This window comes from Procambarus clarkii, chromosome 24, assembly GCF_040958095.1.
Source record: "Procambarus clarkii isolate CNS0578487 chromosome 24, FALCON_Pclarkii_2.0, whole genome shotgun sequence".
Lineage (NCBI taxonomy): Eukaryota > Metazoa > Arthropoda > Malacostraca > Decapoda > Cambaridae > Procambarus > Procambarus clarkii.
In genome coordinates, this window is record NC_091173.1 from 3446668 (window position 1) to 3470843 (window position 24176).

The window sequence follows — 24176 nt, forward strand, 5'->3', positions numbered from 1 at the left end:
AAAAGCGAGTATATTCTAGTATAAAACTCCATCACTTAATTATAGGAAGATCCCTAACCACTTCATAAGTGCCCAGTGCTCCTTGATTGTTCTCATAAAACTGCATAAACAATGACATTTACTCCTTCCTTATGAACCACTGCCATCCAGCCTTGTCCCATGACATATCCTCTACATTGTTCACACACCCCACATCCTCATACACTCACTTACACCTTTCCTCCTCTCCTACCTACCAAATGACTCAAATGCACTCTTCACATGTATATCTTTATCCATTATAAATAAAAGAAAACAGCTTGAAAATTAACAAAAATTGGATACTTGAGTAATGAATTAACGTACAATTTACGTAAGCCCGCACAAATGTAGAGAGCAAGGTGGATAATACCCTTCTTAAAAATAGTTTTTAAGCCCATTTAAATGGGGAGAAGCACTAAACTTTACAGGAAAATGTAACTCAAAATTTACCCTTGGAGTTCGATTTCTCATGCCACGGGAATCGAGAAAAGCCGCCAAAATGCCTGGAATATACTGGGGTTCACACGAGAAGAACTTCTCATATCGTGCCACACACTCAAAAAACTGGAGCGAGACAGCTGGGTGGCTATGACCTGATACACCTGAGGTTATCAGCAAGCGCATCATTTCCTGCATTGTAGATGTTTTTACCTGGAGAAGTATAAAATAAAATTTCAATCAATTACATAATCAAGGAAAAATTATTACTTTTAAGCTAAGCAATAGTATGAATATATAGCCATCTGTAAATTGAATGTATCAGTAAACATTGAGTAAATAGTGAAATGTAAAGTAATGAATAGTTGAATAAATATTTAATTAATTTTCAGTTAACTTGTAACAATGTTTTAAACATAATACTGTACACATACTGTTATAGACATAAAATAACAATATAGCTGCAGCTATCAAGAGCTACAACAATGATGATACAGTATTGTTAAAGTGGCGAGTGCTTACCTATTGGTGATTACGGAGAAGTGATCTCTCTATCCACACCTCCAAGCCAGTTATACCTGCCAAACTAATTACCTCTCTTAACATTAATGTTTTCATCATATTTTTTTTTAAAGCTGAGGATGGAAATGGCTTCAACAAGCACTTCCTTCAATGCATTTCACTTGCCAACCACTCATGGAGGAAATTTCAATTTCCTAATATCTCTTCAACTCAATTGCATGTCCAGCTTCCACTGAAGTCTCATTGTCCTACCTCTTTTTTAACCCTTTAACTGCGCAACGCGCCTGCAGGCCCAGGCTTCGGGTGCGCAACGCGCCTCCGGGTGTTTTTATTTTTCACGTTCCATTCAAAACTCCCGCGGCTACATGGAGTTCACATAAACTTCCTCAGGGCTCTTGTAAACAGACGCCATCTTTAAAAAAAATCGTGGTCCACATTGCCGGGTGTCAGAGTCAGAGGGTGTCACATTCTCAGGTGTGGGAGCCTCAGTAGTGAGTGAGCAACCAAGGCTGGCGCTCGCAGCATGAGCGCACAGCACTGCTGTTCAGCGTGTGACCACAGCATCACCTAATATTGTCAAAATATATATATAATCTGTTTTATTTAGCCATGATAGTATTATAGAAGAGCCCTAGTGTGATAATGACTGGGTACAATGTTCAAATATCAGTGATTCAATGCTGTTCATGATGTTCACAGCGCTAGCCACAGCACCACAGCATTATTTTGTCCATCTAGGAATCTTCAAACGACTTTTTAGGTTCCTTTTCAAAATAAACTTGTGGTCAATTATTCATTTACAGGTATTAGTGACCAGGATTGTGGTTATAATTAGCATTGTGCGTAGGAAGGAGGAATTTTGGTGAGGGAGGGAGGAAGGGAGAGAATTGAGGTAGCCTCACTGTGTGGCAGTAACTCTTGTTTTGCTCACCATACTAGCTTCGTGGTTCGCTATGGAGAACACACATGTACATGGGTATATACAGTGTGTGTGAATAGTGTAATAACAGCACCAGGAGTATGTTGCGAGGAACTATTTTGGTGAGGGAGGTGATGTCATAATCGTGACGTCGTCTGCTGTGTGATTTGTCATGCAGTGTATGGTGGCCCTGTACCGTTTGGACACAATACCGGCTTACTTGCATAGTTCTGGTAAATAAAACATGTAGATAGGTATATATAACATGTGTAAATAGTGTAATAAATACAATAATAGTATGGTGGGAGGAGCAATGTTGGCGAGTAAGATGTTGGAGTGAGGGAGGGCTAGCTGGGTGTGGCTGCTCACACTCGCGGTGTTCTGAGTGTGTTGATGGTGAATGTATATATAGTGTGTGACAGTGTATAGTGTGTACATATGTTGTAAATATACATAAATGAACATGAAACATTGGTGTGAATAACTGTATGATTTGGAGCAGCAATGTTGGTGAATACAATGTTGGAGGAGTGAGGGAGGGCTGGCTGAGCAACCCGTCCTCTTAAAAATAACGTCACTTTTCACTCGTGTGCGCGCTATGGCCAAATTTGGACGTAATTTGAAATGAAATTGACTCACAAAAGTGACGTACTGTTCCGTTTTCTGTTTGAGTTGTCCGGCTTACTCTGCCAGCTTAGAAGAAGAAACTTTCCATACCGTTTTGAAACTTTATGAGAATTTCCTGCCCACCTAACCTATCAGAGGACCCTTAACTTACTGTTGTTGAAAAAAAAAATCCGAAATATATATTTTTTTTTTCATTTTCAAATTACGTCCATATTCGGTCATACGGGCAAACGGCCAAAAGCGACGTTTTTTTTAAGAGGACAGGTTGGGCTGAGTGTGGCTGCTCACACTCGCGGTGTTCTGAATGTGTTGATGGTAAATGTATATAGTGTGTACATATGTTGTAAATATACATAAATGAACATGAAACATTTGTGTGAATAACTGTTTGATTTGGAGGAGAAATGTTGGTGAATACAATGTTGGAGGAGTGAGGGACACTGGCTGGGTGTGACAGCTCACACTCGCGGTGTTCTGAATGTGTTGATGGTGAATGTATATAGTGTGTGACAGTGTATAGTCTGTAAATAGATTGTATATATATACATAAATTAGCATCATACATGGTAAATATGTGCAACATATGTGTACACAAGTGTCATGCACATAACAGTGTCTTCGGACAGTACGGATGTTTTACTGCCATAATATAGTGTACGTGTTCATTATACATAGGATTAGCACGTAAAAACAAATAAAGCGTATTTATAACTGTGCGGAATAAATGAACAAAAATATTTTCGCAGCAACTCACTCGCCCCGCCCCGGGCACCCCACCGGCCCTGGGAGCTTACTGCATGGACGAACGGGGAATGATGATGTCACGTGCCAACTTACGGACCCCATAGCAGCCAAAGTAAGTACAAGTTCGAAATTTTTTTGACATACCCATACTGAGGGAAGGGTTTTTGACACTTTAAAAAGACAAAAGAATTTTTTCAAGAGAATTTATTTCCTGCGCACTGGGGGGGTGTCATATTTATAGGCCGCACAGTTAAAGGGTTAATTTAAAATAGGCTTTTCTGTGGAGAGCCCCTTCGGCTCCCCGGAGCTATACCCTGCTGATGTGTATACATTACACCGTGGCAACAGTCAATTGAAGGAGTTCTAGACCTACCAGGGAACCAGAGCCAGATCCTGTGCCTCTCCCCCTCAAGAGAGGCACGAGGAGCAATGGCCTGAAGACACCCCGTGTAGTTGGAAGCAGTCTTTGTCTGCCATCTACAGGTCAGGCACCCAGAAAGGTAGGAATTTAAAAACAAACTACAGTACTGCTGGTCAAAAAATTGCAAACCAAAAGCCAAACTAGCAAATAAAACTCTCCAATCAAAAACAAGGAAAAAAACACGTCACCACAACAGCCATGCATCCGTCTGCGCAACTCTCCCGTCCCCCTCCCAGGGACAGGGAAGGGGGGTGGTCCCAGACCTCCACGCCGGCAACTCTCCTTAGTTCAAGAGGCTGTTGTGTTGGTGACGGTCGATCGCTCTGGCTCCACTCTTTGCGCAGTCCTGCAGTGCGGTGTTGTTGCTCAGTTTGGTGGTGTGTGAGCCAGACGTAACACAGGAGTACAGGGGATGCATGCACCTTGGGCTACCTTCCCTAGGTGCCCCGTAAGTACTGCCTTTGCGGCCTCAGGGTTATCTTCCATGAGCCGTTCAGGAGCAGCTACCTCCGTGGGGTTCTGTCGCTGCTTGGTGATTGCCTGCCCTTGGGGGTTCAGCTGGGGTTATCTTGAGGTTATTTTTGAGATGATTTCGGGGCTTTAGTGGCCCGGCCCTTGACCAGGCCTCCACCCCCAGGAAGTTGACTAACTCCCAGGTACCTATTTACTGCTAGGTAACAGGGGCATCAGGGTGAAAAAAACTCTGCTCATTGTTTCTCGCCGGCACCCGGGATCAAACCCAGGACCACAGGATCATGCGTTCAGTGTTCTATCCGCTCAGCCACCAGCTCCTGTTCTTAAGAACCCAGGGTGGTTCTTATTCCTATTTGCCCTTGAGTAGGAGATAGTTTTGTCGCTGGCTGGGGCACAAGGTACTATGCAGCTGTCTGATAGATGCATAGCTATCAGTTCTGTTCACCTGGAGACGTTGTGCTTTTGCAGGGTTTTTCTTTTGTGTTTGTTTTGATTTGCTTGGTGTGGCGGTAGGACCAATTGTAGGATTTTGGTGGCCCTCCACTAGGTCCCTGTGCTTGCATACGTCGCAGGGGTTCAGCTTTTAGTTGTTTGCTTGGTAGCTCTGGGATAACCGGTTAGCAGTACCTCGCCTGGGCTTCCCTTAGCAGTCAGCCTAAGGGCCCTGGAAACCCCCTTTGGAGCTCAGTGGTCCAATGTAGGAGAGCTCCGAGTCCCACCTCGCCTTGTGCAAGTTTGAAGGTTGCTCTGTCCCCTTGTCTCAGGGTGACACACACCATCTGCCTCCGCCTTGCTGCCTGTTGGGGTCAGTGACACTCATGACCCGGAGTCCTGTGAGTGTTCTTTGCTTGTACTCTATTCACCCAGTCCACTGAGACTGATATTCGGGTGCAGGCAGCTTTATGCGAGGTTTAGGTTGAAGCAACGTGCGAGGTTGGTTGCCTTTCTGGATACCCCGCAGCTGCCTCGCTTGATTGTACTGGTTTTGAGACTCGCGCGGCTTCGAGGATTGCCCCTTCCGGTTCAGTGACGGAGACATTCGAGCCTGGTCCTCCTGCTGGAGCTTTTCAGCCACACCAGCGGGTTCCCTTCATCCCTACTTTTCCAGTGGACTCTGCTTTTTCTCCAAAGGCAAGAGGGTTTGGAGGACGGCTCGGCCCCGGGTCCTGACGTGGAGGATTCTGGGGCTGGGAAGGAGTTGACTTGGGGGGGGCCTGGGCCCCACTTGTCCTTGCTTGGGTGTTTGGTACCCTCAGCACGTGGCTTGTTGTTACAGGGAGAGGGGTTTTCCTATCTCCCTCCCTGTAGGAATTTGTGATGAGTTCGACTCCTCCCCGGGTTCGGTTCAGAGTTTCCTTGGGTTCTTCGGTTCCCTCCTTCTGAAGGTTTTTGGCTTCCCGCATCCCACTGAGAAAGGTGTGGAAGGCCCTTGCAGCTTACCTCCTGCGAGACCCGGATTATGCCTCGATAATGAAGCTGCCCTCTTTTGAGTTTGGCTCCTCTTTTTCTTATTGGGTGCGTTACAAGGTGCCGGAGTCTTCCTGGCTGGCAGACTGCCTTTTCTTTTGTTGGGGGCTTGGCATTCATCCTGTCGGACTGCACACTTGAATGGCGAAAGTTGCCTACGGTCGTTCAGGCTTTCCTGAGGGGCGAGTTGGAGCACCTCCATGCTTGCTTGTTCACCCCCGTCCTTCCTCATGATGCGGATTCACATGAAGGTTCCACTCCCTTTCAGCATCCCTGGTGACCGAGGATTTGTGTGCCCGTGGGCATTTGGCTTCGGTCATGCGCTTCTTTTCCCTGCTGGAGCTGACTTCGGACTGGCTCGTGGTGGGTTTGGAAGAGCCGCGTTCCGGGCCAGTGTCCGGCATGCTTACTTCGGCAGCTCGGGCGACGACTGCCTTGGTGAAGGTGTATGCGCCGTTTTTGAGAGAGGCCGTGTCTGTTCTTCGCTTCTTGCCTCATGTGCTGACAGGCGGTGCTCGTCCATTTTTTAGAATTGTCTTGAGCCCTGGCTCTTAAGATTTTCATCCCCTTTTTGTCCAGTGGTGTTTGCAGAGCGTGCTGTGGTGCATTTTCTGCAGGCGACTTTGTCTAGTTGATGGCCCATGTTGGCCTTGTAGATTCTCCGGGGGTTGAGGGGGAGGGGGAGGGGGGGTTATAGCCCTCGTGCGGAGTCGTTGGCTCGGTGATTGCTCTGAGCGTCAGTCGAGCTCTCGTAGGGGTCGTCGGCCCTTTCACGGTTCGCCCTGTTGGTGGGGCAATAGAGGGAAGGTTGCGCTGTTTGTTCTCGCCTGGTCCCACAATTCGTGGGCAATTTAGGTCATTTTCCTCTGGCCTGCGGTAGCGTTGCTTCTTTCCTTCTCCTTCAGGGGGATTGGGGCTTGTGGTGCGGGCCTCATCCCACTGCGCTGTGTTAGGTCATCCTGGAGTGGGTTTCCCGCCCATTTTCAGTTCCGAAACGGGACTGGGCAGATCTGCAATCCATACTGGACTTGTCCCATCTGATACCCTGGGTCTTTTGCCCCTCCTTTCAGAAGACCACTCTGTATCGGGTCCGGCAGCTTTTGGCGCCGGGTGCCTGGATGGTGTCTCTGGACCTCCGGGACAAATGTTAGCACGTCCCGATTCATCTGGTGTTCAGGGACTGGCTCGGTTTTGTTGTGGAGTGACAAACTTGCCACTTTCGTTGCCTTCCTTTCAGTTTGAATCTGGCTCCTCGCGTTTTCACACGCCTTACCTGGGTCATGGTGCCCCAGAATCCTCACCTTTATTCTTTTAGGTGAGGAATAAAGCTCAGACATCAAAGGTGGATGGGGGAATATCCCTCACTGGAGCCTAAAATCCACCAGCCCCTCCTGCCTTCTTGAAGAGGAAACCAGAGACCTGGAAATCTCTAAAAGCACCCAGGAACATAGTGCACTCACTAACATAATGAGAGCACTCACACAACTTGATAATGGTCCAGGATGGATCGAAATATCGTCGTTTCTTCTATTGGTGTGTGGTTTGATCATTATATCTTCTGCCATGTTATTGTGACTCATCATCTGCACCTAGGAACATACTTCAGGATACTACCCAGCCCCAAAAGTATGAAATGAAGTCCCCAAGACAGAGACGAGTTTCATGCCAGATGCCTGAATAGATAGGAAGGCATCTCCAAACAATAAAAGGATCGAAGCCAAATACACTCCTCAGAGAAACAGACTGCTACAGATCTCTGGTGGGAAGCAATAGCTTAACACTTTCGCGCAATCAGCAAACAAAAAAATAAAACTTGCCCTTTATGTGTGCGGCATTTTGGGCGATCGAGCGGCAACACAGAAAAGTGTATACTCTTTTCACTATCCTGATATTAATTTTTGATGTACGTATTTCATTTTTGTACCAATGTGTTCACAATAGAATGTTCTGGAAGAAGATACATATAAAATGTCACGAAAGCACGAGTTAGACCAGCACCAAATAAAGAACTACGTTGATCACTAGCCGTGAGCACCAAACAGCGGCGAAATGTTGCTACTCTCATCAGGGTTGTCAACTCCACACTTGTCCTACAGCGTTAATTTTGGTATCACTGAGATCGCAATAAAATTCCCTACACAGACATATGCATATAAGTGTAGAATCAATGTCGCAGCCCACCCGCAAGAGTGTGGGAAGTGGCCGAAGTGTTACCCGTGGCGGCATATCGGCGAAACCCCTATTGAAAAGTGTATATTTTTTTCACTGTCCTGACATTAATTTTCGATGTACGTATTTAATTTTTGTACCAATGTGTTCGCAATAGAATGTTCTAAAAGAATATAAGTATAAAATGTCACACAAGGATGCATTAGACCGGCACCAAATAAAAAACTACGTCGATTACACTTGTTGTGTCAACAATACAATGGTCTTACCACAATGATGCAATGCCATGCCGTTCTCCCAAATAGGCTATGCGGCTATTAGGGAAAACGGAAATTTCATGGCGAACATTTGGAAACTACAGGCATACCTCAGAATAAGAGTTTAATCCGTTCCTGGAGACGCCTCGCCTTCCGAAAACTCGCATTCCGAAGTTAATTTCCCCATAAGAAATAAAGGGAAATTAATTAATCCGTTCCTGACTACCCCAAAAACCCCACATCAAACTAAATTTTTATACCTAATTTACCTAATTCATCTAAATAAACCTACAAAACTGTGTTCCAGTTATTACTTACCTTGCTGTCGAGTGCTGTAGGCGTATGGAAGATGGTGAGGAGGGGGGAGGAGGAGAGGAGTTACTGTTTGGAAGGGGAGTCCCCTTCCATAATCACATCACATAACCCCATGCCTTGTAACACTATGGATACCACTTCTCTTTCTAAATTTTTCAAACCAGCCCCTGCTTGCCTTAAACTCTTTCTTATCTGCATCACTCGTTGCAGGGGTATTCTTTAGAAGGTCTTCGTGCAACACCCTGGCTTTCTCACAAATAATGGCCTCCGAAACACTATCACCCCTCAACTCCTTGTCGTGTATCCAAATTAATAACAACTTTTCCACTTCTTCAAGTATTTGTGGTCTTTGTGCCGTTAATGTTCCTACTCTTTTTGCCACTTTAGCACCCATAATCTTATTTTTCTTCTTAAGTATAGTGCATATTGTTGATGTGGCTTTGTTGTACTGCCTACAAAGTTCAACAACACGTGTACCGTTCTCATGCTTCCGAATGATCTCTTGTTTCTCCTCTATTGTCATCCTCACATGAGCTTTCTGGCCTTTATCCTTACCACTGGCTTTCTTGGGACCCATGGTGAGATATATAATAACAAATTGTATAGACAAATCACCAAAAATCCAACAAAACACTGAAAATCTGCGAGAAGAATTGATGTGGGGGTAGTCACTGAGCGCCAGACAATAATAAACTGAGGGGCGGCGGGGCGGAGGGGCGACGAACGCGCTAGGTCGGCTGTACGCGTATCAACAAACTCGCGTCCAAACTCGCCTCCCGAAGTAACCATCGCCTTCCGAGACAAATTTTTGGAGTAAATACACCTCGCCTTCCGAAAACCTCGCATACAGGGACAATCGCATTCCGAGGTACCACTGTATCCCAAAGTCCATTGGATAGAAAATGGATTTTATACGAGACCAATGCGCGAATGTGTTAACTAACTGGTGTCATTGTGAAAGAGGCAATTCCCAGAAAAGGCTGAGCTACACCCCACAGGTAAATGCAGCTTGGACTCTGAAACCCTTAGACATCCAAGAACCCAAAGCAAGGGGTCATTACAACTATGCCAGATGGACAATGGAAAGAGCAGCAGGAAACATAGCACCACTGGAAACCAACTGCTTCAACTCGAAAACCCCAAAGATCAAGGTGGGCCGACTCTGGTTCAACCACTCTAACACCAACCCACAAGCACAAAACTGGGCAATCAATCCTGAAGCGGCCATCGCCTGTGGAGCTTTCTCACTACAAAATAAAATAAAAAAAGAACAAAAGACAAAAGATTCAACTAAAATAGACGTCCAGTGAACCCAAACACTGCAGGCCTCGGGAGACAGTACAAGTGATCATCAATTTGTAGCAAAACCATTGGACATTCCTAAAACTCACAAGTAACGAGTGCAGTCTCAGCAGGTCAGTGCAAAATGAGCCATCCCCAAAGACCCAAGGGGCTTGCCAGGACCTGAAGGTAAGGACAAAGCAGGCCTTAACAACACTTGCAAAAAGAACCGACACTAAATGTAGTCTTCAGGATAAGCATGGCTATAAACTGGTGCTAGAGACATGCGGTATATACAAACAAGCAAACCCCTAGTGCACTCCTTAATCAAATGACCTCTAAACGTCCCAAACCTCAGTCTTACAGGGGACCTTCCATACACAGTTTTAAATGTAAATATGAGAAGAGCCAATAGGCTCTGGAACCTATACACCAGTCGATTAAGAGTTGACAGATGGGACCCAAGAGCTGTGGCTCATTCCCCACAAATACAAGTACTCACCTAGTTGTGCTTGCCGGAGTTGAGCTTCGGCTCTTTGGTCCCCCCCTCTCAACTATCAATCAACTGGTGAACAGATTCGATATCTACACTTGAAACTGTGTGTGAAGTCTGCCTCCACCACATCATCTACCATGCATTCCATCTGTTAACTACTCTGAAAATGAAAAAGTTCGTCCTAACATCCCATTAAGTACTCAAATTTCCACATGTGTCCTCCTTGTTCGCATACCACCTGTGTTAAAAATGGGCAAGTACGCTTGCACCACTCTGAGCGAGGCACCCTACACAGTAAGCAAGCATCCTTAAACAAACTCCCGAACCCACCAGAGAATGTACTCTGTCACAACAGGGGCAACTTCAAATGAGGGGCTAAGAAAGGTCACCTCACGGTGAAGCATAAGCAAAGTTCACACAAAAAGTGAGGCATGTAGACACGTACACAGGAAGCTAAAACTAAACTCGAAACAATACACAAGCAAATGGCCCTACAGGAAAAATTCCAAAGGATGGTAAACACTTATCTAAAATCAGTTGGGGCTCTCTGAGGGTGTCAACTCAAGAAGCGGTCCGCACATGTGGCCATCAACGAAACAAATGAGTTGTGCTGACATGAGAGTCCGCAGCTCCCTGTGGTGCTGCTACCTAGTGGTGGCCAGCTGTAACTAGAAGGGTTCGAATTCAGCAGACCGTTTGTAGAGTTTTTCCTGCCTTATATCTTGTTTCACTGTGAACCATGCAGTTGTCTACTTTGCTTTGCTTACTTTATGGATCATTCCTTTAGTGTGGGTGATTGTCAGAATTCCCAGCACCCTGCACCTTTGTGAGGGGGGCCAGGTTCTGGCTCTGGTCTCTTGTAGGCTATTAAGGACCCTTAGGACTGATGTGACTCCAGACGTGACTTCAGGGAGTCACTAGTGGATTGGGGCCAGATTGCATTTAGCCCTTCAGATAATATAATAAAATTGAACTAAATTCCAAATATTTTCCCCACCACTAATTTATCTCTATCCCAAGAATTAACAAATTCAAGAAATGGGATTACAGAACATTCAAGCTAATCTTCACTAATTAGTATTAACTAGTCTACTTAAAACACTATCTTTAATATAATACTGTACTGAATAGCCCGACTTTCACTATCAAAAGTGTTTGCGGTCTCCCAGCAGGACTGTGTCCAAATTTGAGAAAAGCAACCAATACCAAGGTAGCTAGAAGGAAACACTTCCCCTTCCTATAATGATCACCCAGATGAACTGGAAGTGAAAACAAAAGTTTGGAGCTCGTAGTTGCAACCAATTGTCGGTAACGGAAGAAATCACGATTGTAAGTGGCAAGTCAAAAACCATTCAAGTGCCTCCTTCAAAACTCTAAATTTTTATCTATTTCTAAGATAAAAATAAAGAACTATACATCTTTACATTCTGCCCAGGATCCAAGATGCCCAAAGAAACTTTTTCTTTGGTTCCAATTTTTATAATCATTTGAAATCATATATCTGCTTTAAGATCTTGAAATTATCATCATACATAAGTAAGAAGCAAACTCTAAATAAATATCTTACCTTTACTTCCCTTGCCGTAGACATGAGTGACACTTTAGACAAAACGTTTATTTATTCAAAGACGGCGCCAGCATAGCATCAGATAATAGATATTTATTTTCATCAGCTGTGAAATGTCTGGGATACTGAAGCAGCAAGAATTTTAACACTGCCATTTGCAGGGGAAAAACTAGGAACAGTAATTGGGAATCCCATAGACTGTGTGTGTTGAGACACAGTCTCAACTGCGAGAAAAAACTAGATATGGAAAGGTACCCGGTAGAAATCAAGTAACAAAAAATTTTATGATAAAGGTGTGTGACAGTGTTATAATTAATTTTTATTTAAATTTCTTTGAAGGCAGGTACAGAATGAGGATAAGATCATATTATAAGGCAATGAAGTAATTATATTATAATATACAAAGTGAAAGGTGTAACACAGACTGTATGCTAACAATTATTTATACAAGAAAATATTGTTGACACAGATTAATATCTATTTTACATATCTGAAAAGCTTGCAGTAAAGGGTAATTTAGCTGAGTAAAGGGAAGGCAATTTGAAATATTAAATACTTTATACAAAGGAAATAAGGCATGTTTAAGTAAGAGTAAAGTACAATCTAATTGGCTAGTTTCATAAAGAAGTTGTAGAGCACAAGTAGGGTACAGTAGAGATGAGAAAAGGATGGAAACATAGGGTGAGGTAATATGTGGGGTAAAAGATGTATTAGTGCAGACACTACACTTGCCACCCTGCTGGTCAGTGCCAAATGATGCACTGAATATACATACACATTCACATCTTTCAAATTATATTTCTTGAAAGGTGGCAAGTGAAATTTTCTTTAGTCCAATGCAGTATTGTACTTATCTTCAAATTTCAACATTAATGCAGCACAGTACCTGTACCTATTTTTTCAAGAGCAGTAATTCGGGAAGGCTATTCATGGGAGCAGTTGTGGATGTATGAATTTACTTAGTATTATTTTAGTGAGCTTAGGGAAGGGAGGGTTGTAATTACTGAAGTACAGTATAGTTGCAGGATGCTTGTGGTGTGCAGTCTTCCTTATAATTTTTGTCTGATGATGTCTTGAAGCTAACGATGGTTTTGGCATCCACCACCCTCTAATCTAAATTACTTAAACGTCTACAAATTTGTTCACAAAACTGAACGATTGCACACTTTTTAAGACGCCTTTATTTTCTCAGCTTGAACGTATGATCTCTTTATTTTTATTGTGTGTGTGTGTGTGTGGGTATAATTACCTAAATGTAGTTACAGGATAAGAGCGATGCTCGTGGTGTCCTGTCTTCCCAGCACTCTTTGTCATATAACGCTTTGAAACTACTGACGGTTTTGGCCTCCACCACATGCTCACCTAACTTGTTCAAACCATCTACCACTCTCTTTGCGAAAGTGAATTTTCTTATATTTCTTCGGCTGCTTTGTTTAGTTAGTTTAAATCTATGACCTCTTGTTCTTGAAATACCAGGTCTCAAGAATTTTTCTCGATCAATTATATTGATTCCTGTTACTATCTTGTATGTATTTATCATATTGCCTCATTTTCTTCTAATCTTCTAGTTTTATCATATTTAATGCCTCTAACCTCTCCTTGTAGCTCTTGTCCTTCAGTTCTGGGAGCCACTTAGTGGCATGTCATTGCACCTTTTCCAGTTTGTTGATGTGCTTCTTAAGATATGGGCACCACACAACTGCTGCATATTCCAGCTTTGGTCTAACAAAAGTCGTGAACAATTTCTTTAGTATTTCACCATCCATGTACTGTATTTAAAAGCAATTCTGAAGTTAGAAAACATAGCATAGGCTCCTCGCACAACATTCTTTATGTGGTCCTCAGGTGATAGTTTTCAATCTAGAACCACCCTTAGATCACTTTCTTTATCAGAAGTCTTTAAACATTTCTCACATAATTTACAGGTTGTGTGGGGTCTATGTTCTCCTATTCCACATTACATAACATGGCATTTATGCACATTAAATTCCATATGCCATGTGGTGCTCCATATACTTATTTTGTCCAGGTCTTTTTTTTTTGGGGGGGGGGGGGGGCAGGGATAATCCTGCACAGGCCCTAAGCCTAAGCCTCTGGCTGGCCCACCAAGTGTTGCTTGTTTGTTTTACTTGGGCGGAGTATGAGTATTTATGACTCGTATGATCGCTTCAGTAAGATTTTGTCCCACGTGTTTAACAACTTCTTCTATTGCTCTGCTGAACCTAAGTCAAAATCTTAATGGGTTTGTAACCCTGCACTAGGTCTTGAAAGGAATCACAATCATCTAAGTTTCTTATCCTTCCTATTATCTTAGCATCATCAGCAAACATGTTTATATAATTCTGTATTCCATCTGGTAGATCATTTATGAAGACAATGAACATTACCGGTGCAAGAACTGAACCCTGTGGTATTTGTGACATTTCTCCAGTCCAATACACTTTCTCTAATTACTGCCTTCATTTTTCTATCAGTCAGAAAATTTTTCATCCATGTTAGCAGCTTACCTGTCACCCCTCCAATGTGTTCCAGTTTCCAGAACAACCTCTTATGTGGAACTCTGCCAAAAGCCTTGTTTAGGTCCAGATAGATGCATTCAACCCAACCATCTCTTTCCTGTAAAATCTCTGTGGCTCAATCATAGAAACTGAGTAAATTCATTACACAGGATTGAAACCCATACTCACAGCCTGATATATAGTTTGTCTGCAGGTGTTCTACCCATTTAGTTTTAATTATTTTTTCCAATATTTTGACTATTACACTTGTCAACGTGTCACACACACATACGCATTAAAAGTGTGTGCGTGCGTGCGTGCGTGCTGTGCACCGAGTACCTTTTGCACAAATGCCTTGATAAACATTCAAAGGAGTCATCCTTTTAACACTTTGGCGTACCCCGCGCGCCACCCCTCAACTGTGCGATTTGGGTCCCAAGGTGTCACGGGAGCGCGCGTAAATTCTGAAAAGTGTATACTCTCTTCAACTTTGTCACCTTAATTCTCGTCCTATGAGATTAAATTTGGTATCATTGTGTTCGCAATAGAATTCCCTACAGCACTAAATGCATATAAACTCCAAAAGCCCGGCTAATTACCTGCAGCAAACAGAGAAAGTGCGAACGAGTTACCCAGGAGCGCGCAAACGCGATAAAATGTTTTCACTATTTTCACTCTGGTTACCTCAATTTTTGTCCTAGGTCTTTCATTTTGGTCTCAATGGGTTTGCAATAGAATTCTCTAGAGGAATATTAGCATATAAAATAAAAAACCTGGTCACGCTCCAACCGCCGACGAGTTGAAGAAGGGCCACGCATTAGCAGCGAGTGAGCGCTCAGACGCCTTCCAGCTACACTCCCAATTCCCGCCCTTTTCAAGCCTTTCTTTCGCAATTTTCTTCCTGGAAGGGCCTTGTTCATGATCACTATCCATTATGGAGTAAGCGTGGATAGTTTCTAAAGCCACAGTAAGAAATATAGCCATGGAAAATAGCCGAAATGTTCACACGGTTGAGATGCGAGGGGAGGCGACATTGGTCACAACAGCGGAGCGAAAACAATGGGCCGACGGCGTGTGCCGAGCCGCCTGCGGGCCACGAGGTGCAACAAAGAAAAAGGGAAGACATCGGCGCGCATTTTAAAACCAGTTCCCAAAAAATTGGATAAAAACCTGATTTTTGGTGATTATTTAAAGTGGATGACGCAATGCTGCGTCATCCCCGGCATTACCAACAGTAAACGGATGACGCAATACTGCGTCATGCCCGGGCGAAAGTGTTAATTAATAAAGTGACAACAATGTATAAATTTATACGCTATTATTACAAAGAATATCCATCAAGTATGAGTACATAATTTTGTAGGTGTTGTATGCATGCCAACACTCCCAGGCACACTTTATCAGTGTGCCTGGGAGTGTTGCAGGCTGGGAGTGTGGCAACACAGTGTGCCAGCACACTGTGTTGCCACAATCTGCTGCTGTGACTCCCAGACACAACATTCATTAGCATCAATCAAAAAGTGTGAAAAGGTCAAGACAGTGTAAACGGAGTCATTCACATGGGCCTGTGTGTTCATCTGTAAAACTTAAGTTTTTCATTGACACCTATCAGTAAATGAAGCAATGCTATTTCCCCTTTAATTGTATGTAATTAAATAGTGAAACTTAATTTGTTTACTGCTACCTCAAGACTTTACACAATGCCCTTACTCCTTAGGTATTGATGGATCCTTATGTTTCATACCTAGACTTATCGATACACTGCCACCAACAAAATCCCTCCACCAGGTTGATTTTGCTAAACTTTGAAATCCACAATTAAAAGTCATTGAACATTCCTCAGGGTTGAATCATTCACAGGAGATTCACCTTATTATCTTGGTCTCAGTCAGCAAATGGAGAATTCAACATCTGTTAAATTTCTTTATCATATGTACTTGATGTGAATGCTTATTCTTTCTTAACCCTTAACATGCTCGGGGTTTAACCCTTAAAGTGCGCATCACGTCATATGATGTGTTGGACGTTGTTCCAGTCAACTGCGCATCACGTCATATGATGTGTTGGAGTACTACGCAAGATTTAAACGGCCCGCGGATACACGGGGTTCACCACACCTTCATCAGGGCTCTTGTAAACAGACGCCATTTTTTTAAAAAATCGTGGGCCAAACTCCCGGGTGTTATTGGCCGCAGTATTGAGTGAGCAACCAAGCCTGACGCACGCAGCATGAGCTCACAGCACTGCTGTTCAGCTTGTGACCACAGCATCGCCAAAAAATGCCAAAATATACTTGTTCATGCTATTATGTAGCAATGATATTATTACAGAAGACCCCTGACTGTGATAAAACTGACCAGGGTTCTGATAATAGCAGGATTGTGGTGATATTTAGTGCTGTGCGCCATGGAGGCAGGAGTAATGCTGTGGGAGGGAGGATGGTGGCGATGTCTTCTGACTGTGTGTGGCCACCATTTATTGACTGCACTCACCTTACCAGCTTAGTGGTTCGCTATGGTGAACACAAATGTAGATACTTATATATAACATGTGTATAGAGGGTATAAACAGCAAGAGAAGGTTTGGAGCCGCCATTTTGGTGAGGGCGGTGGCGTCGTCTGCACGACGCCACCGTGCAGACGACGGTGTTGTTTACTGGTTACCACGATGGTCTTTGGGCACCATACCAGTTTATTTGTACAAGTATGGTGAATAAAACAGGTAGATATTTATATATAATGTGTGTATATAGCGTAATAACACCACACAGTATTGTTGGAGGAGAAATATTAGTGCGTCTGGCCTTGAGGGCAGCAGCCATCAGCTGACTGTGTGAGGTCCTATGTCTTTGTGCCTGTACTCACCATACAAGCTTAGATGTACAGTTATGGTGAACAAAACATGTAGATACTTATATATACCGTCTGTATATAGTGAATTATAGAAAAAAACAGTATTGTGGGAAGAGAATTTGGGTGAGTCAGATGACTGGAGGGAGGGCGGGAGTGGCTGGCTGGTACACGGCGGTCACTCCTCATTACTTTTTGACTCATAATAGCTACTTAGTGGTTCGTTATTGTGAACAAATCATGCAGATACTTATATATAACCTGTGCTTATAGTGTAATAACAAAGTATTTGTTCACTGATTGATGAACATAATTGAATCAACAATATGCACACCATGCCGGTCGGTATGGGAGCCGGTCGGCCGAGCGGACAGCACGCTGGATTTGTGATCCTGTGGTCCTGGGTTCGATCCCAGGCGCCGGCGAGAAACAATGGGCAGAGTTTCTTTCACCCTATGCCCCTGTTACCTAGCAGTAAAATAGGTACCTGGGTGTTAGTCAGCTGTCACTGGCTGCTTCCTGGGGGTGGAGGCCTGGTCGAGGACCGGGCCGCGGGGACACTAAAAAGCCCCGAAATCATCTCAAGATAACCTCAAGAAGATAACCATTTTTTTGAGTACAGTGATGATTCACTCATTTCACTAATATTTCTCCTCCAACACTACTGTGTGGTGTTATATATAACGTCTTTATATAAGATATATAGCGTTATAAGTATTTACATGTTTTGTTAACCATAACAGTACATCTAAGCTTGTATGGTGAGTAAAGGCACAAAGACGTAGGACCTCACACAGTCAAGGCCAGACGCACTAATATTTCTCCTCCAACAATACTGTGTGGTGTTATTACGCTATATACACACATTATATATAAATATCTACCTGTTTTATTCACCATACTTGTACAAATAAACTGGTATGGTGCCCAAAGACCATCGTGGTAACCAGTAAACAACACCGTCGTCTGCACGGTGGCGTCGTGCAGACGACGCCACCGCCCTCACCAAAATGGAGGCTCCAAACCTTCTCTTGCTGTTTATACCCTCTATACACATGTTATATATAAGTATCTACATTTGTGTTCACCATAGCGAACCACTAAGCTGGTATGGTGAGTGCAGTCAATAAAAGGTGGCCACACACCGTAAGAAGACAATGCCACCACCCTCCCTCCCACAGCATTACTCCTCCCTCCATGGCGCACAGCACTAAATATCACCACAATCCTGCTATTATCAGAACCCTGGTCAGTTTTATCACAGTCAGGGGTCTTCTGTAATAATATCATTGCTACATAATAGCATGAACAAGTATATTTTGGCATTTTTAGGCGATGCTGTGGTCACAAGCTGAACAGCAGTGCTGTGAGCTCATGCTGCGTGTGTCAGGCTTGGTTGCTCACTCAATACTGCGGCCAATAACACCCGGGAGTTTGGCCCACGATTTTTAAAAAAAATGGCGTCTGTTTACAAGAGCCCTGATGAAGGTGTGGTGAACCCCGTGTATCCGTGGGCCGTTTAAATCTTGCAAAGTACTCCAACACATCATATGACGTGATGCGCAGTTGACTGGAAACACGTCCAACACGTCATATGACGTGATGCGCACTTTCAGAGTTAAGTCAGATTTAAATTCAGTTTTCAAATTCAAAAAGAATGTATATTCCTAATTGACTTAGTTTCCCTGCTAAATACAATTAGTTTTATTAGAGGCCATTTTCAAAGAACTAGAACACTTTGACATTAGAAATAATCACTAGACACTCAGAGAGAATTCTAACAACAACAGAGGCCCGAGACTGTTTAACACGCATCCACTACACGTAATGGACATAACTGGCTGACCCCTCAAAGTGTTCAAAAGAGAACTTGTCAAGCACCTCCAAAGGATACCTGATCAACTAGGCTGTGACTCAGACATCAGGCTACGAGCAGCCGCATCCAACAGCCTGATCGACCAGTCCAGCAACGAGGAGGCCTGGTCGACGACCACCCCAAAATCATCTTAAAGTAACCTCAAGATAGGTAAGGTAGGCAGAAGGTCAATGCTCATACTGGCACAATTCAGAATCAAACACAGGATATTGACAAAATTTACCTACCAATTGACTATATAGGATGAATTGTTCTATATATATAAAACATTTAGATTAAGATCATATTCAAACCTTTTACAAGGAGGTTAAAATTTTAAGACTACATTCTTTATCAGGTTTGGGGCCAAAACAATAAATATTTTTTAAATCAACAATTGCTGGTTTTATGAACAAAAAAGTTAAAAAAAAACAAAAAAAAAACAAAAAAAAACAAAAACAGCGTTGAATGTAATGAAATGCCATTTTCTGGGCGAGTCCCAGAGGCTCCCCAGAGCTTACTAGGCTGATATGCTAATATCAGACTTTGGCATCAGTCATGTGTATGGAGTTCTTATGGGCCTTCCGGGCATCACGAGTCAGAACCTGGTCCCCTCTAGAGAGGCAAGGGTAGCAATGGCCTATAGAAACCCCCGTGTAATTTGGAAGCATTCTATGTCTGCCATCGACCGGGTTAGGCACCCAAAAAGGTAGGCGTCCCAAAACAAATCCATATTCTGGTGAAAATTGCAACCAAAAGCCGAACGAGGGGATAGAACTCCCCAAACAAAAATGAGCAAACTAGTGTGACGTCATTCGTCGTCGTACCGCTGTCTGCGTAGTCCCCCCCCCCTCCCCAGGAGGGGGAAGGGGCAGCCCCAGACCTACCGCGCCGGCAATCCACACCCCAGATCTGAGGCTGGATGTCAAAAACACGCGAAAAAAACGCCGACAGGAGGGAGGGAGGGATGCAGGGGCGCCTCCGGGACTCACCCAGAAAACCGTGTTTCATTACATTCAACGCTGGTTTTCTAGGGGGAGCCCCGTCGGCTCCCCGGAGCTAACTACCCACAGATGAAAGAATAGGGACTTACCTGGGAGGCAGTTGCTGCTCACTCCTCAACCCGAAGTCGAGACAACTGGCTGCATCCACCGACCCAAAGCGACACAGGCCCGACCGGGTCCAGGAACGTTTACATGGTAATGAGCAGCCAGGACCCTGTTCGACTGCCAAAATCCCCATGCCCGAATGTGAGCCAAGAACATATTGCCAAAGACGTTGGCATGAGCCGCAAACTTGCGAACGTCATGGGCAATGGGATAGACCGCAGGCTGACTAGCCTTAATGACCCTGCGGACGACCTGGGAGACTCGCACCCTCGAACAGGGAAGAAGGGAAACCGGATCAACCCAAAGCGCATCTACGGACACAGAAGCCGTGGCGTGCAAATAACGGCGGAGAGCCACAACCGGACACAAAACCTGATGCACCCCTGGCCGAACCAACCAAGCATCAACAACTCAAGGGCTCTGGAATGCAGCAATCTCATTCTTCACCAGAAAAGAAGAAGGCTGCAGACGAACAAAATGATCACCCCGACCGAAGGAGCAGAATTTCTGCGCTGGAGGAGAGCATGAAGCTCACCCACCTGACCCCCAGAGGCCAATGCCAACAGGAAAAAGAGCCTTAGAAAAAAAATCCGGAACCAAAGGGGCCACAACAAAACGAGGAGAAGAAAAAAAAGAGAGCACTCTATCCAAAGACCAGGATGGCTCAGGCGGCGCATGAGCAGGCCGGAGGTGAAACAATGCCCGAGACAGCTTGTGAAACGGCGCAGACGTGACATCAATACCAAAAGCAAGCTGAAGCGGCTCCGCCAGCGCCGCACGATACGAGGCGACAGTGTTAGGCATAAGAAGACGGTCCTGGAACAGCCAAGAGAAAAAGGACAACACCACCCGAACCGAAAGGGAAGCATAACGACGAAGACGTAAGAAGAACCGGAAGGACCGCCAGGAAACTTCATTCTGCCGCCAAGACGAAGCCCGCAGGTGGGACACTAATAAGGAAGTCACCTGATCACTTTAGAGATGATGATGAACTCGAGTCAAAAATACCATACGCAAAGACTCGAGGAGAAGATCGAACCAGCCACGTGACATACCGGGCCGATCTGTCGGAAGAGGCGGAGCCACAAAAAACCTCCGGGTTCGGACACCGAGCAAGCAGCGCCTGAAACCACAGCTGGGCCGGCCACTAAGGGGCCAAGAGGACAACTCTCCCCTGGTATGTCTCTAAGCGAGTCAGGACCTGGAGGAACAGCTGAACTGGGGGGGAAAGAGGTACAGGAACCCCCACCTCGACCAGTTCTGCCGAAAGGCATTGACCCTGACAGCCTCGCAGTCAGGAAAGGGCGCCACATACAGGGGAAGGCGCCGCGACCACGCCGACGCAAAGTGGTCCATCTCGGAGTGTCTGAAGGGGGCCATTGCGCCCCTTGCCTCTCTAGAGGGTGCCAGGTTCTGGCTCGTGGTCCCCGGTAGGCCCATAAGAACTCCATACACATGACTGATGCCAAAGTCTGACATTAGCATATCAGCCTAGTAAGCTCCCAGGAGCCGTAGGGGCTCACCCCAGAAAAGCCTCATCTACTGCAGTGTCATATGAAGTTGGGTGAAAAAAGTGGACAAGCAGCACATCACTCTATCCTTCATATACACCAAACAATAATACTGACCTGTGACATATGTTCCTGAAGAGCAGCTGGGTCACCCACCTGGCTGGGCCCAGAGAAGTGGTTTCCATGAGAAGCAGGCAAAGCTTCACCAAGATTGTACAGCAGTGATACAGCTGCTTCAACATCCTCATATGACGATGCCTGCCACCGATTTAAAGTTGTCACAACATATTCCTTGCTTACCTGGTCGGGAGAATTTAACAAAGATTATAATAATAACAATTATATATATATTATTAGCCCCGATCAATAGAGGAAGGTTTCAATGCTCCCATATGCCAGACATATCTCAACATGATTAAATATTCATAAACAAAGGCTAACCATCTTATGATGCAAACAACATTAAGCAATAGGAAGAATTAATGATCATTTCATGAAACAATATAAAATATTCCTAAAATACAACTATATCACCCCATTATCTCTGATGTGAGGTGCTTACCTATCAGTTTCTATGGAAAGTGACATGTAGCTCCCCGAGCTCCACATTTTAGTGATTTGAACCAAGCGTATTTTAAATCCTTAAAGGATGGAGGTGGTTTTCACAACTTCACTGAAAACATTCCTGGTTGATACCTGGTTGATACCTGGTTGATGGGGTTCTGGGAGTTCTTCTACTCCCCAAGCCTGGCCTGAGGCCAGGCTTGACTTGTGAGAGTTTGGTCCACTAGGCTGTTGCTTGGAGCGGCCCGCAGGCCCACATACCCACCACAGCCCGGTTGGTCCGGCACTCCTTGGAGGAACAAATCTAGTTTCCTCTTGAAGATGTCCACGGTTGTTCCGGCAATATTTCTTATGCTTGCTGGGAGGACGTTGAACAACCGCAGACCTCTGATGTTCATACAGTGTTCTCTGATTGTGCCTATGGCACCTCTGCTCTTCACTGGTTCTATTCTGCATTTTCTTCCATATCGTTCACTCCAGTACGTTGTTATTTTACTGTGTAGATTTGATACTTGTCCCTCCAGTATCTTCCAGGTGTATATTATTTGATATCTCTCGTCTTCTTTCTAGTGAGTACATTTGAGACGATCCCAATAATTTAGATTCCACTGCACACCATAAAGTATTTCTCTTATGTTTAACTAGCTTATCTGCTTCTCTAACTTCCATCCATTTCATCTTAATTGGAAAAGGCTGTACCTGTCACTTTAACTATTCCCCTCAATATTTTGAATATAATGATCATATTCCTTTTAATCTCCTCCAGTTGTTTGAATCAGTTTCCTTAACCTGTCTGCACTGTTCAGACCTCTTATTTCAGGCCCCTTGCCTTCTTACAAACCAATTAACATTTTCAATCATCTTTTTGTGATTCCTTAGAAATGGATTGTATAACATTTCTACATATTCTAGTACTTCTCTGACATGGGCTGTCTCAGGACAAAGTGGAGATAAAAGAAAAGACATCACACATGGGACTAGGGCAAAACCAATTATCCTCAGATACCACCAAAACAAAATACTTCAACTAAGACAGCACTGTATTATGTTAGTGTATTTTTTGTGAGCAGCTAATTCTAAGTATTCTAGAGAGGGAGAGATAGACCAAGTATATTTCAGAGAAGACATAGAATCAATGCTATCTGGTGTAGTGGTATGAAGCCATAAGTATCACCTGTGAAAGTGTCATCAAACGTCATGTGACTCAGTGACCTAGCTCAGAAAAGGCAAGCCAAATTTGGTGGTAGTATACTGGCTGTGGGAAGGTTATTTTGAGGTTATCTTGAGATAATTTCGGGGCTTAGTGTCCCAGCGACCCAGGCAGCAGCCCGTGACAGCTGACTAATTCCCAGGTACTTATTTACTGCTAGGTAACAGGTGCATCAGGGTGAAAGAAACTCTGCCCACTGTTTCTCGCCGGCGCCCAGGTTTGAATCCGGGACCACAGGATCACACGTCCAGTGTTCTGTCCGCTCAGCCACCGGCTCCCCAAGCACAAGTTGAACTTGTGGGTAGGGTCAACAAGTTTCCCCAAACTGTGGTGATCATGAGTACACTAGTACGCTCCATCATATTTATTAGCTTATTCCAGTTTCCTATCATTGTAACTCAGTACTGGACCAAATGTTCTCTAGCACCTTATGATTTTACAACGCACTTTTTAAATTTACTCTGTGGCACCTGCACATAGATTAATACTGCCACTCTTCAGCCACGTATGAAAGATCTTGTGTTAAATTTGATATACTGTCTTCACTCAATTATCCGGACTATATGGGAAGGACCCCCGCCGGGTAATCACATGTTCCGGATAATAGTACTTTCTCACTTCTGAGTCCAAAAGTGACCATTTCCAAATATTTTTATACTACAAACAACATAATTTGAATTGCCTTGCCACATATAATTATTAAATATTCAACTAGAAACCTCAAGCTACCTTGTTGTTGTTCGTCTTCTTGATTGATGCCACACATCTTGAAGTTAAGAATTCTTGACAATTTACGTAACCTATACTAACACAACACTAAAATTAACACTTGGAATTACTGTACAGTTCATTAAGTAAAGTT

The 24176-nt window shown here is 44.1% G+C and overlaps 1 protein-coding gene across 1 annotated transcript in view; it reads right to left on the reverse strand.

Moving 5' to 3' along the window:
- Positions 1-24176, reverse strand: part of LOC123761798 (exportin-T) — a 209248-nt gene that overhangs the window by 96325 nt on the left and 88747 nt on the right. Inside the window, 2 exon segments of the mRNA XM_045748017.2 lie at positions 472-672; positions 21658-21840. Coding sequence (XP_045603973.2) covers positions 472-672; positions 21658-21840 — 384 coding nt within the window.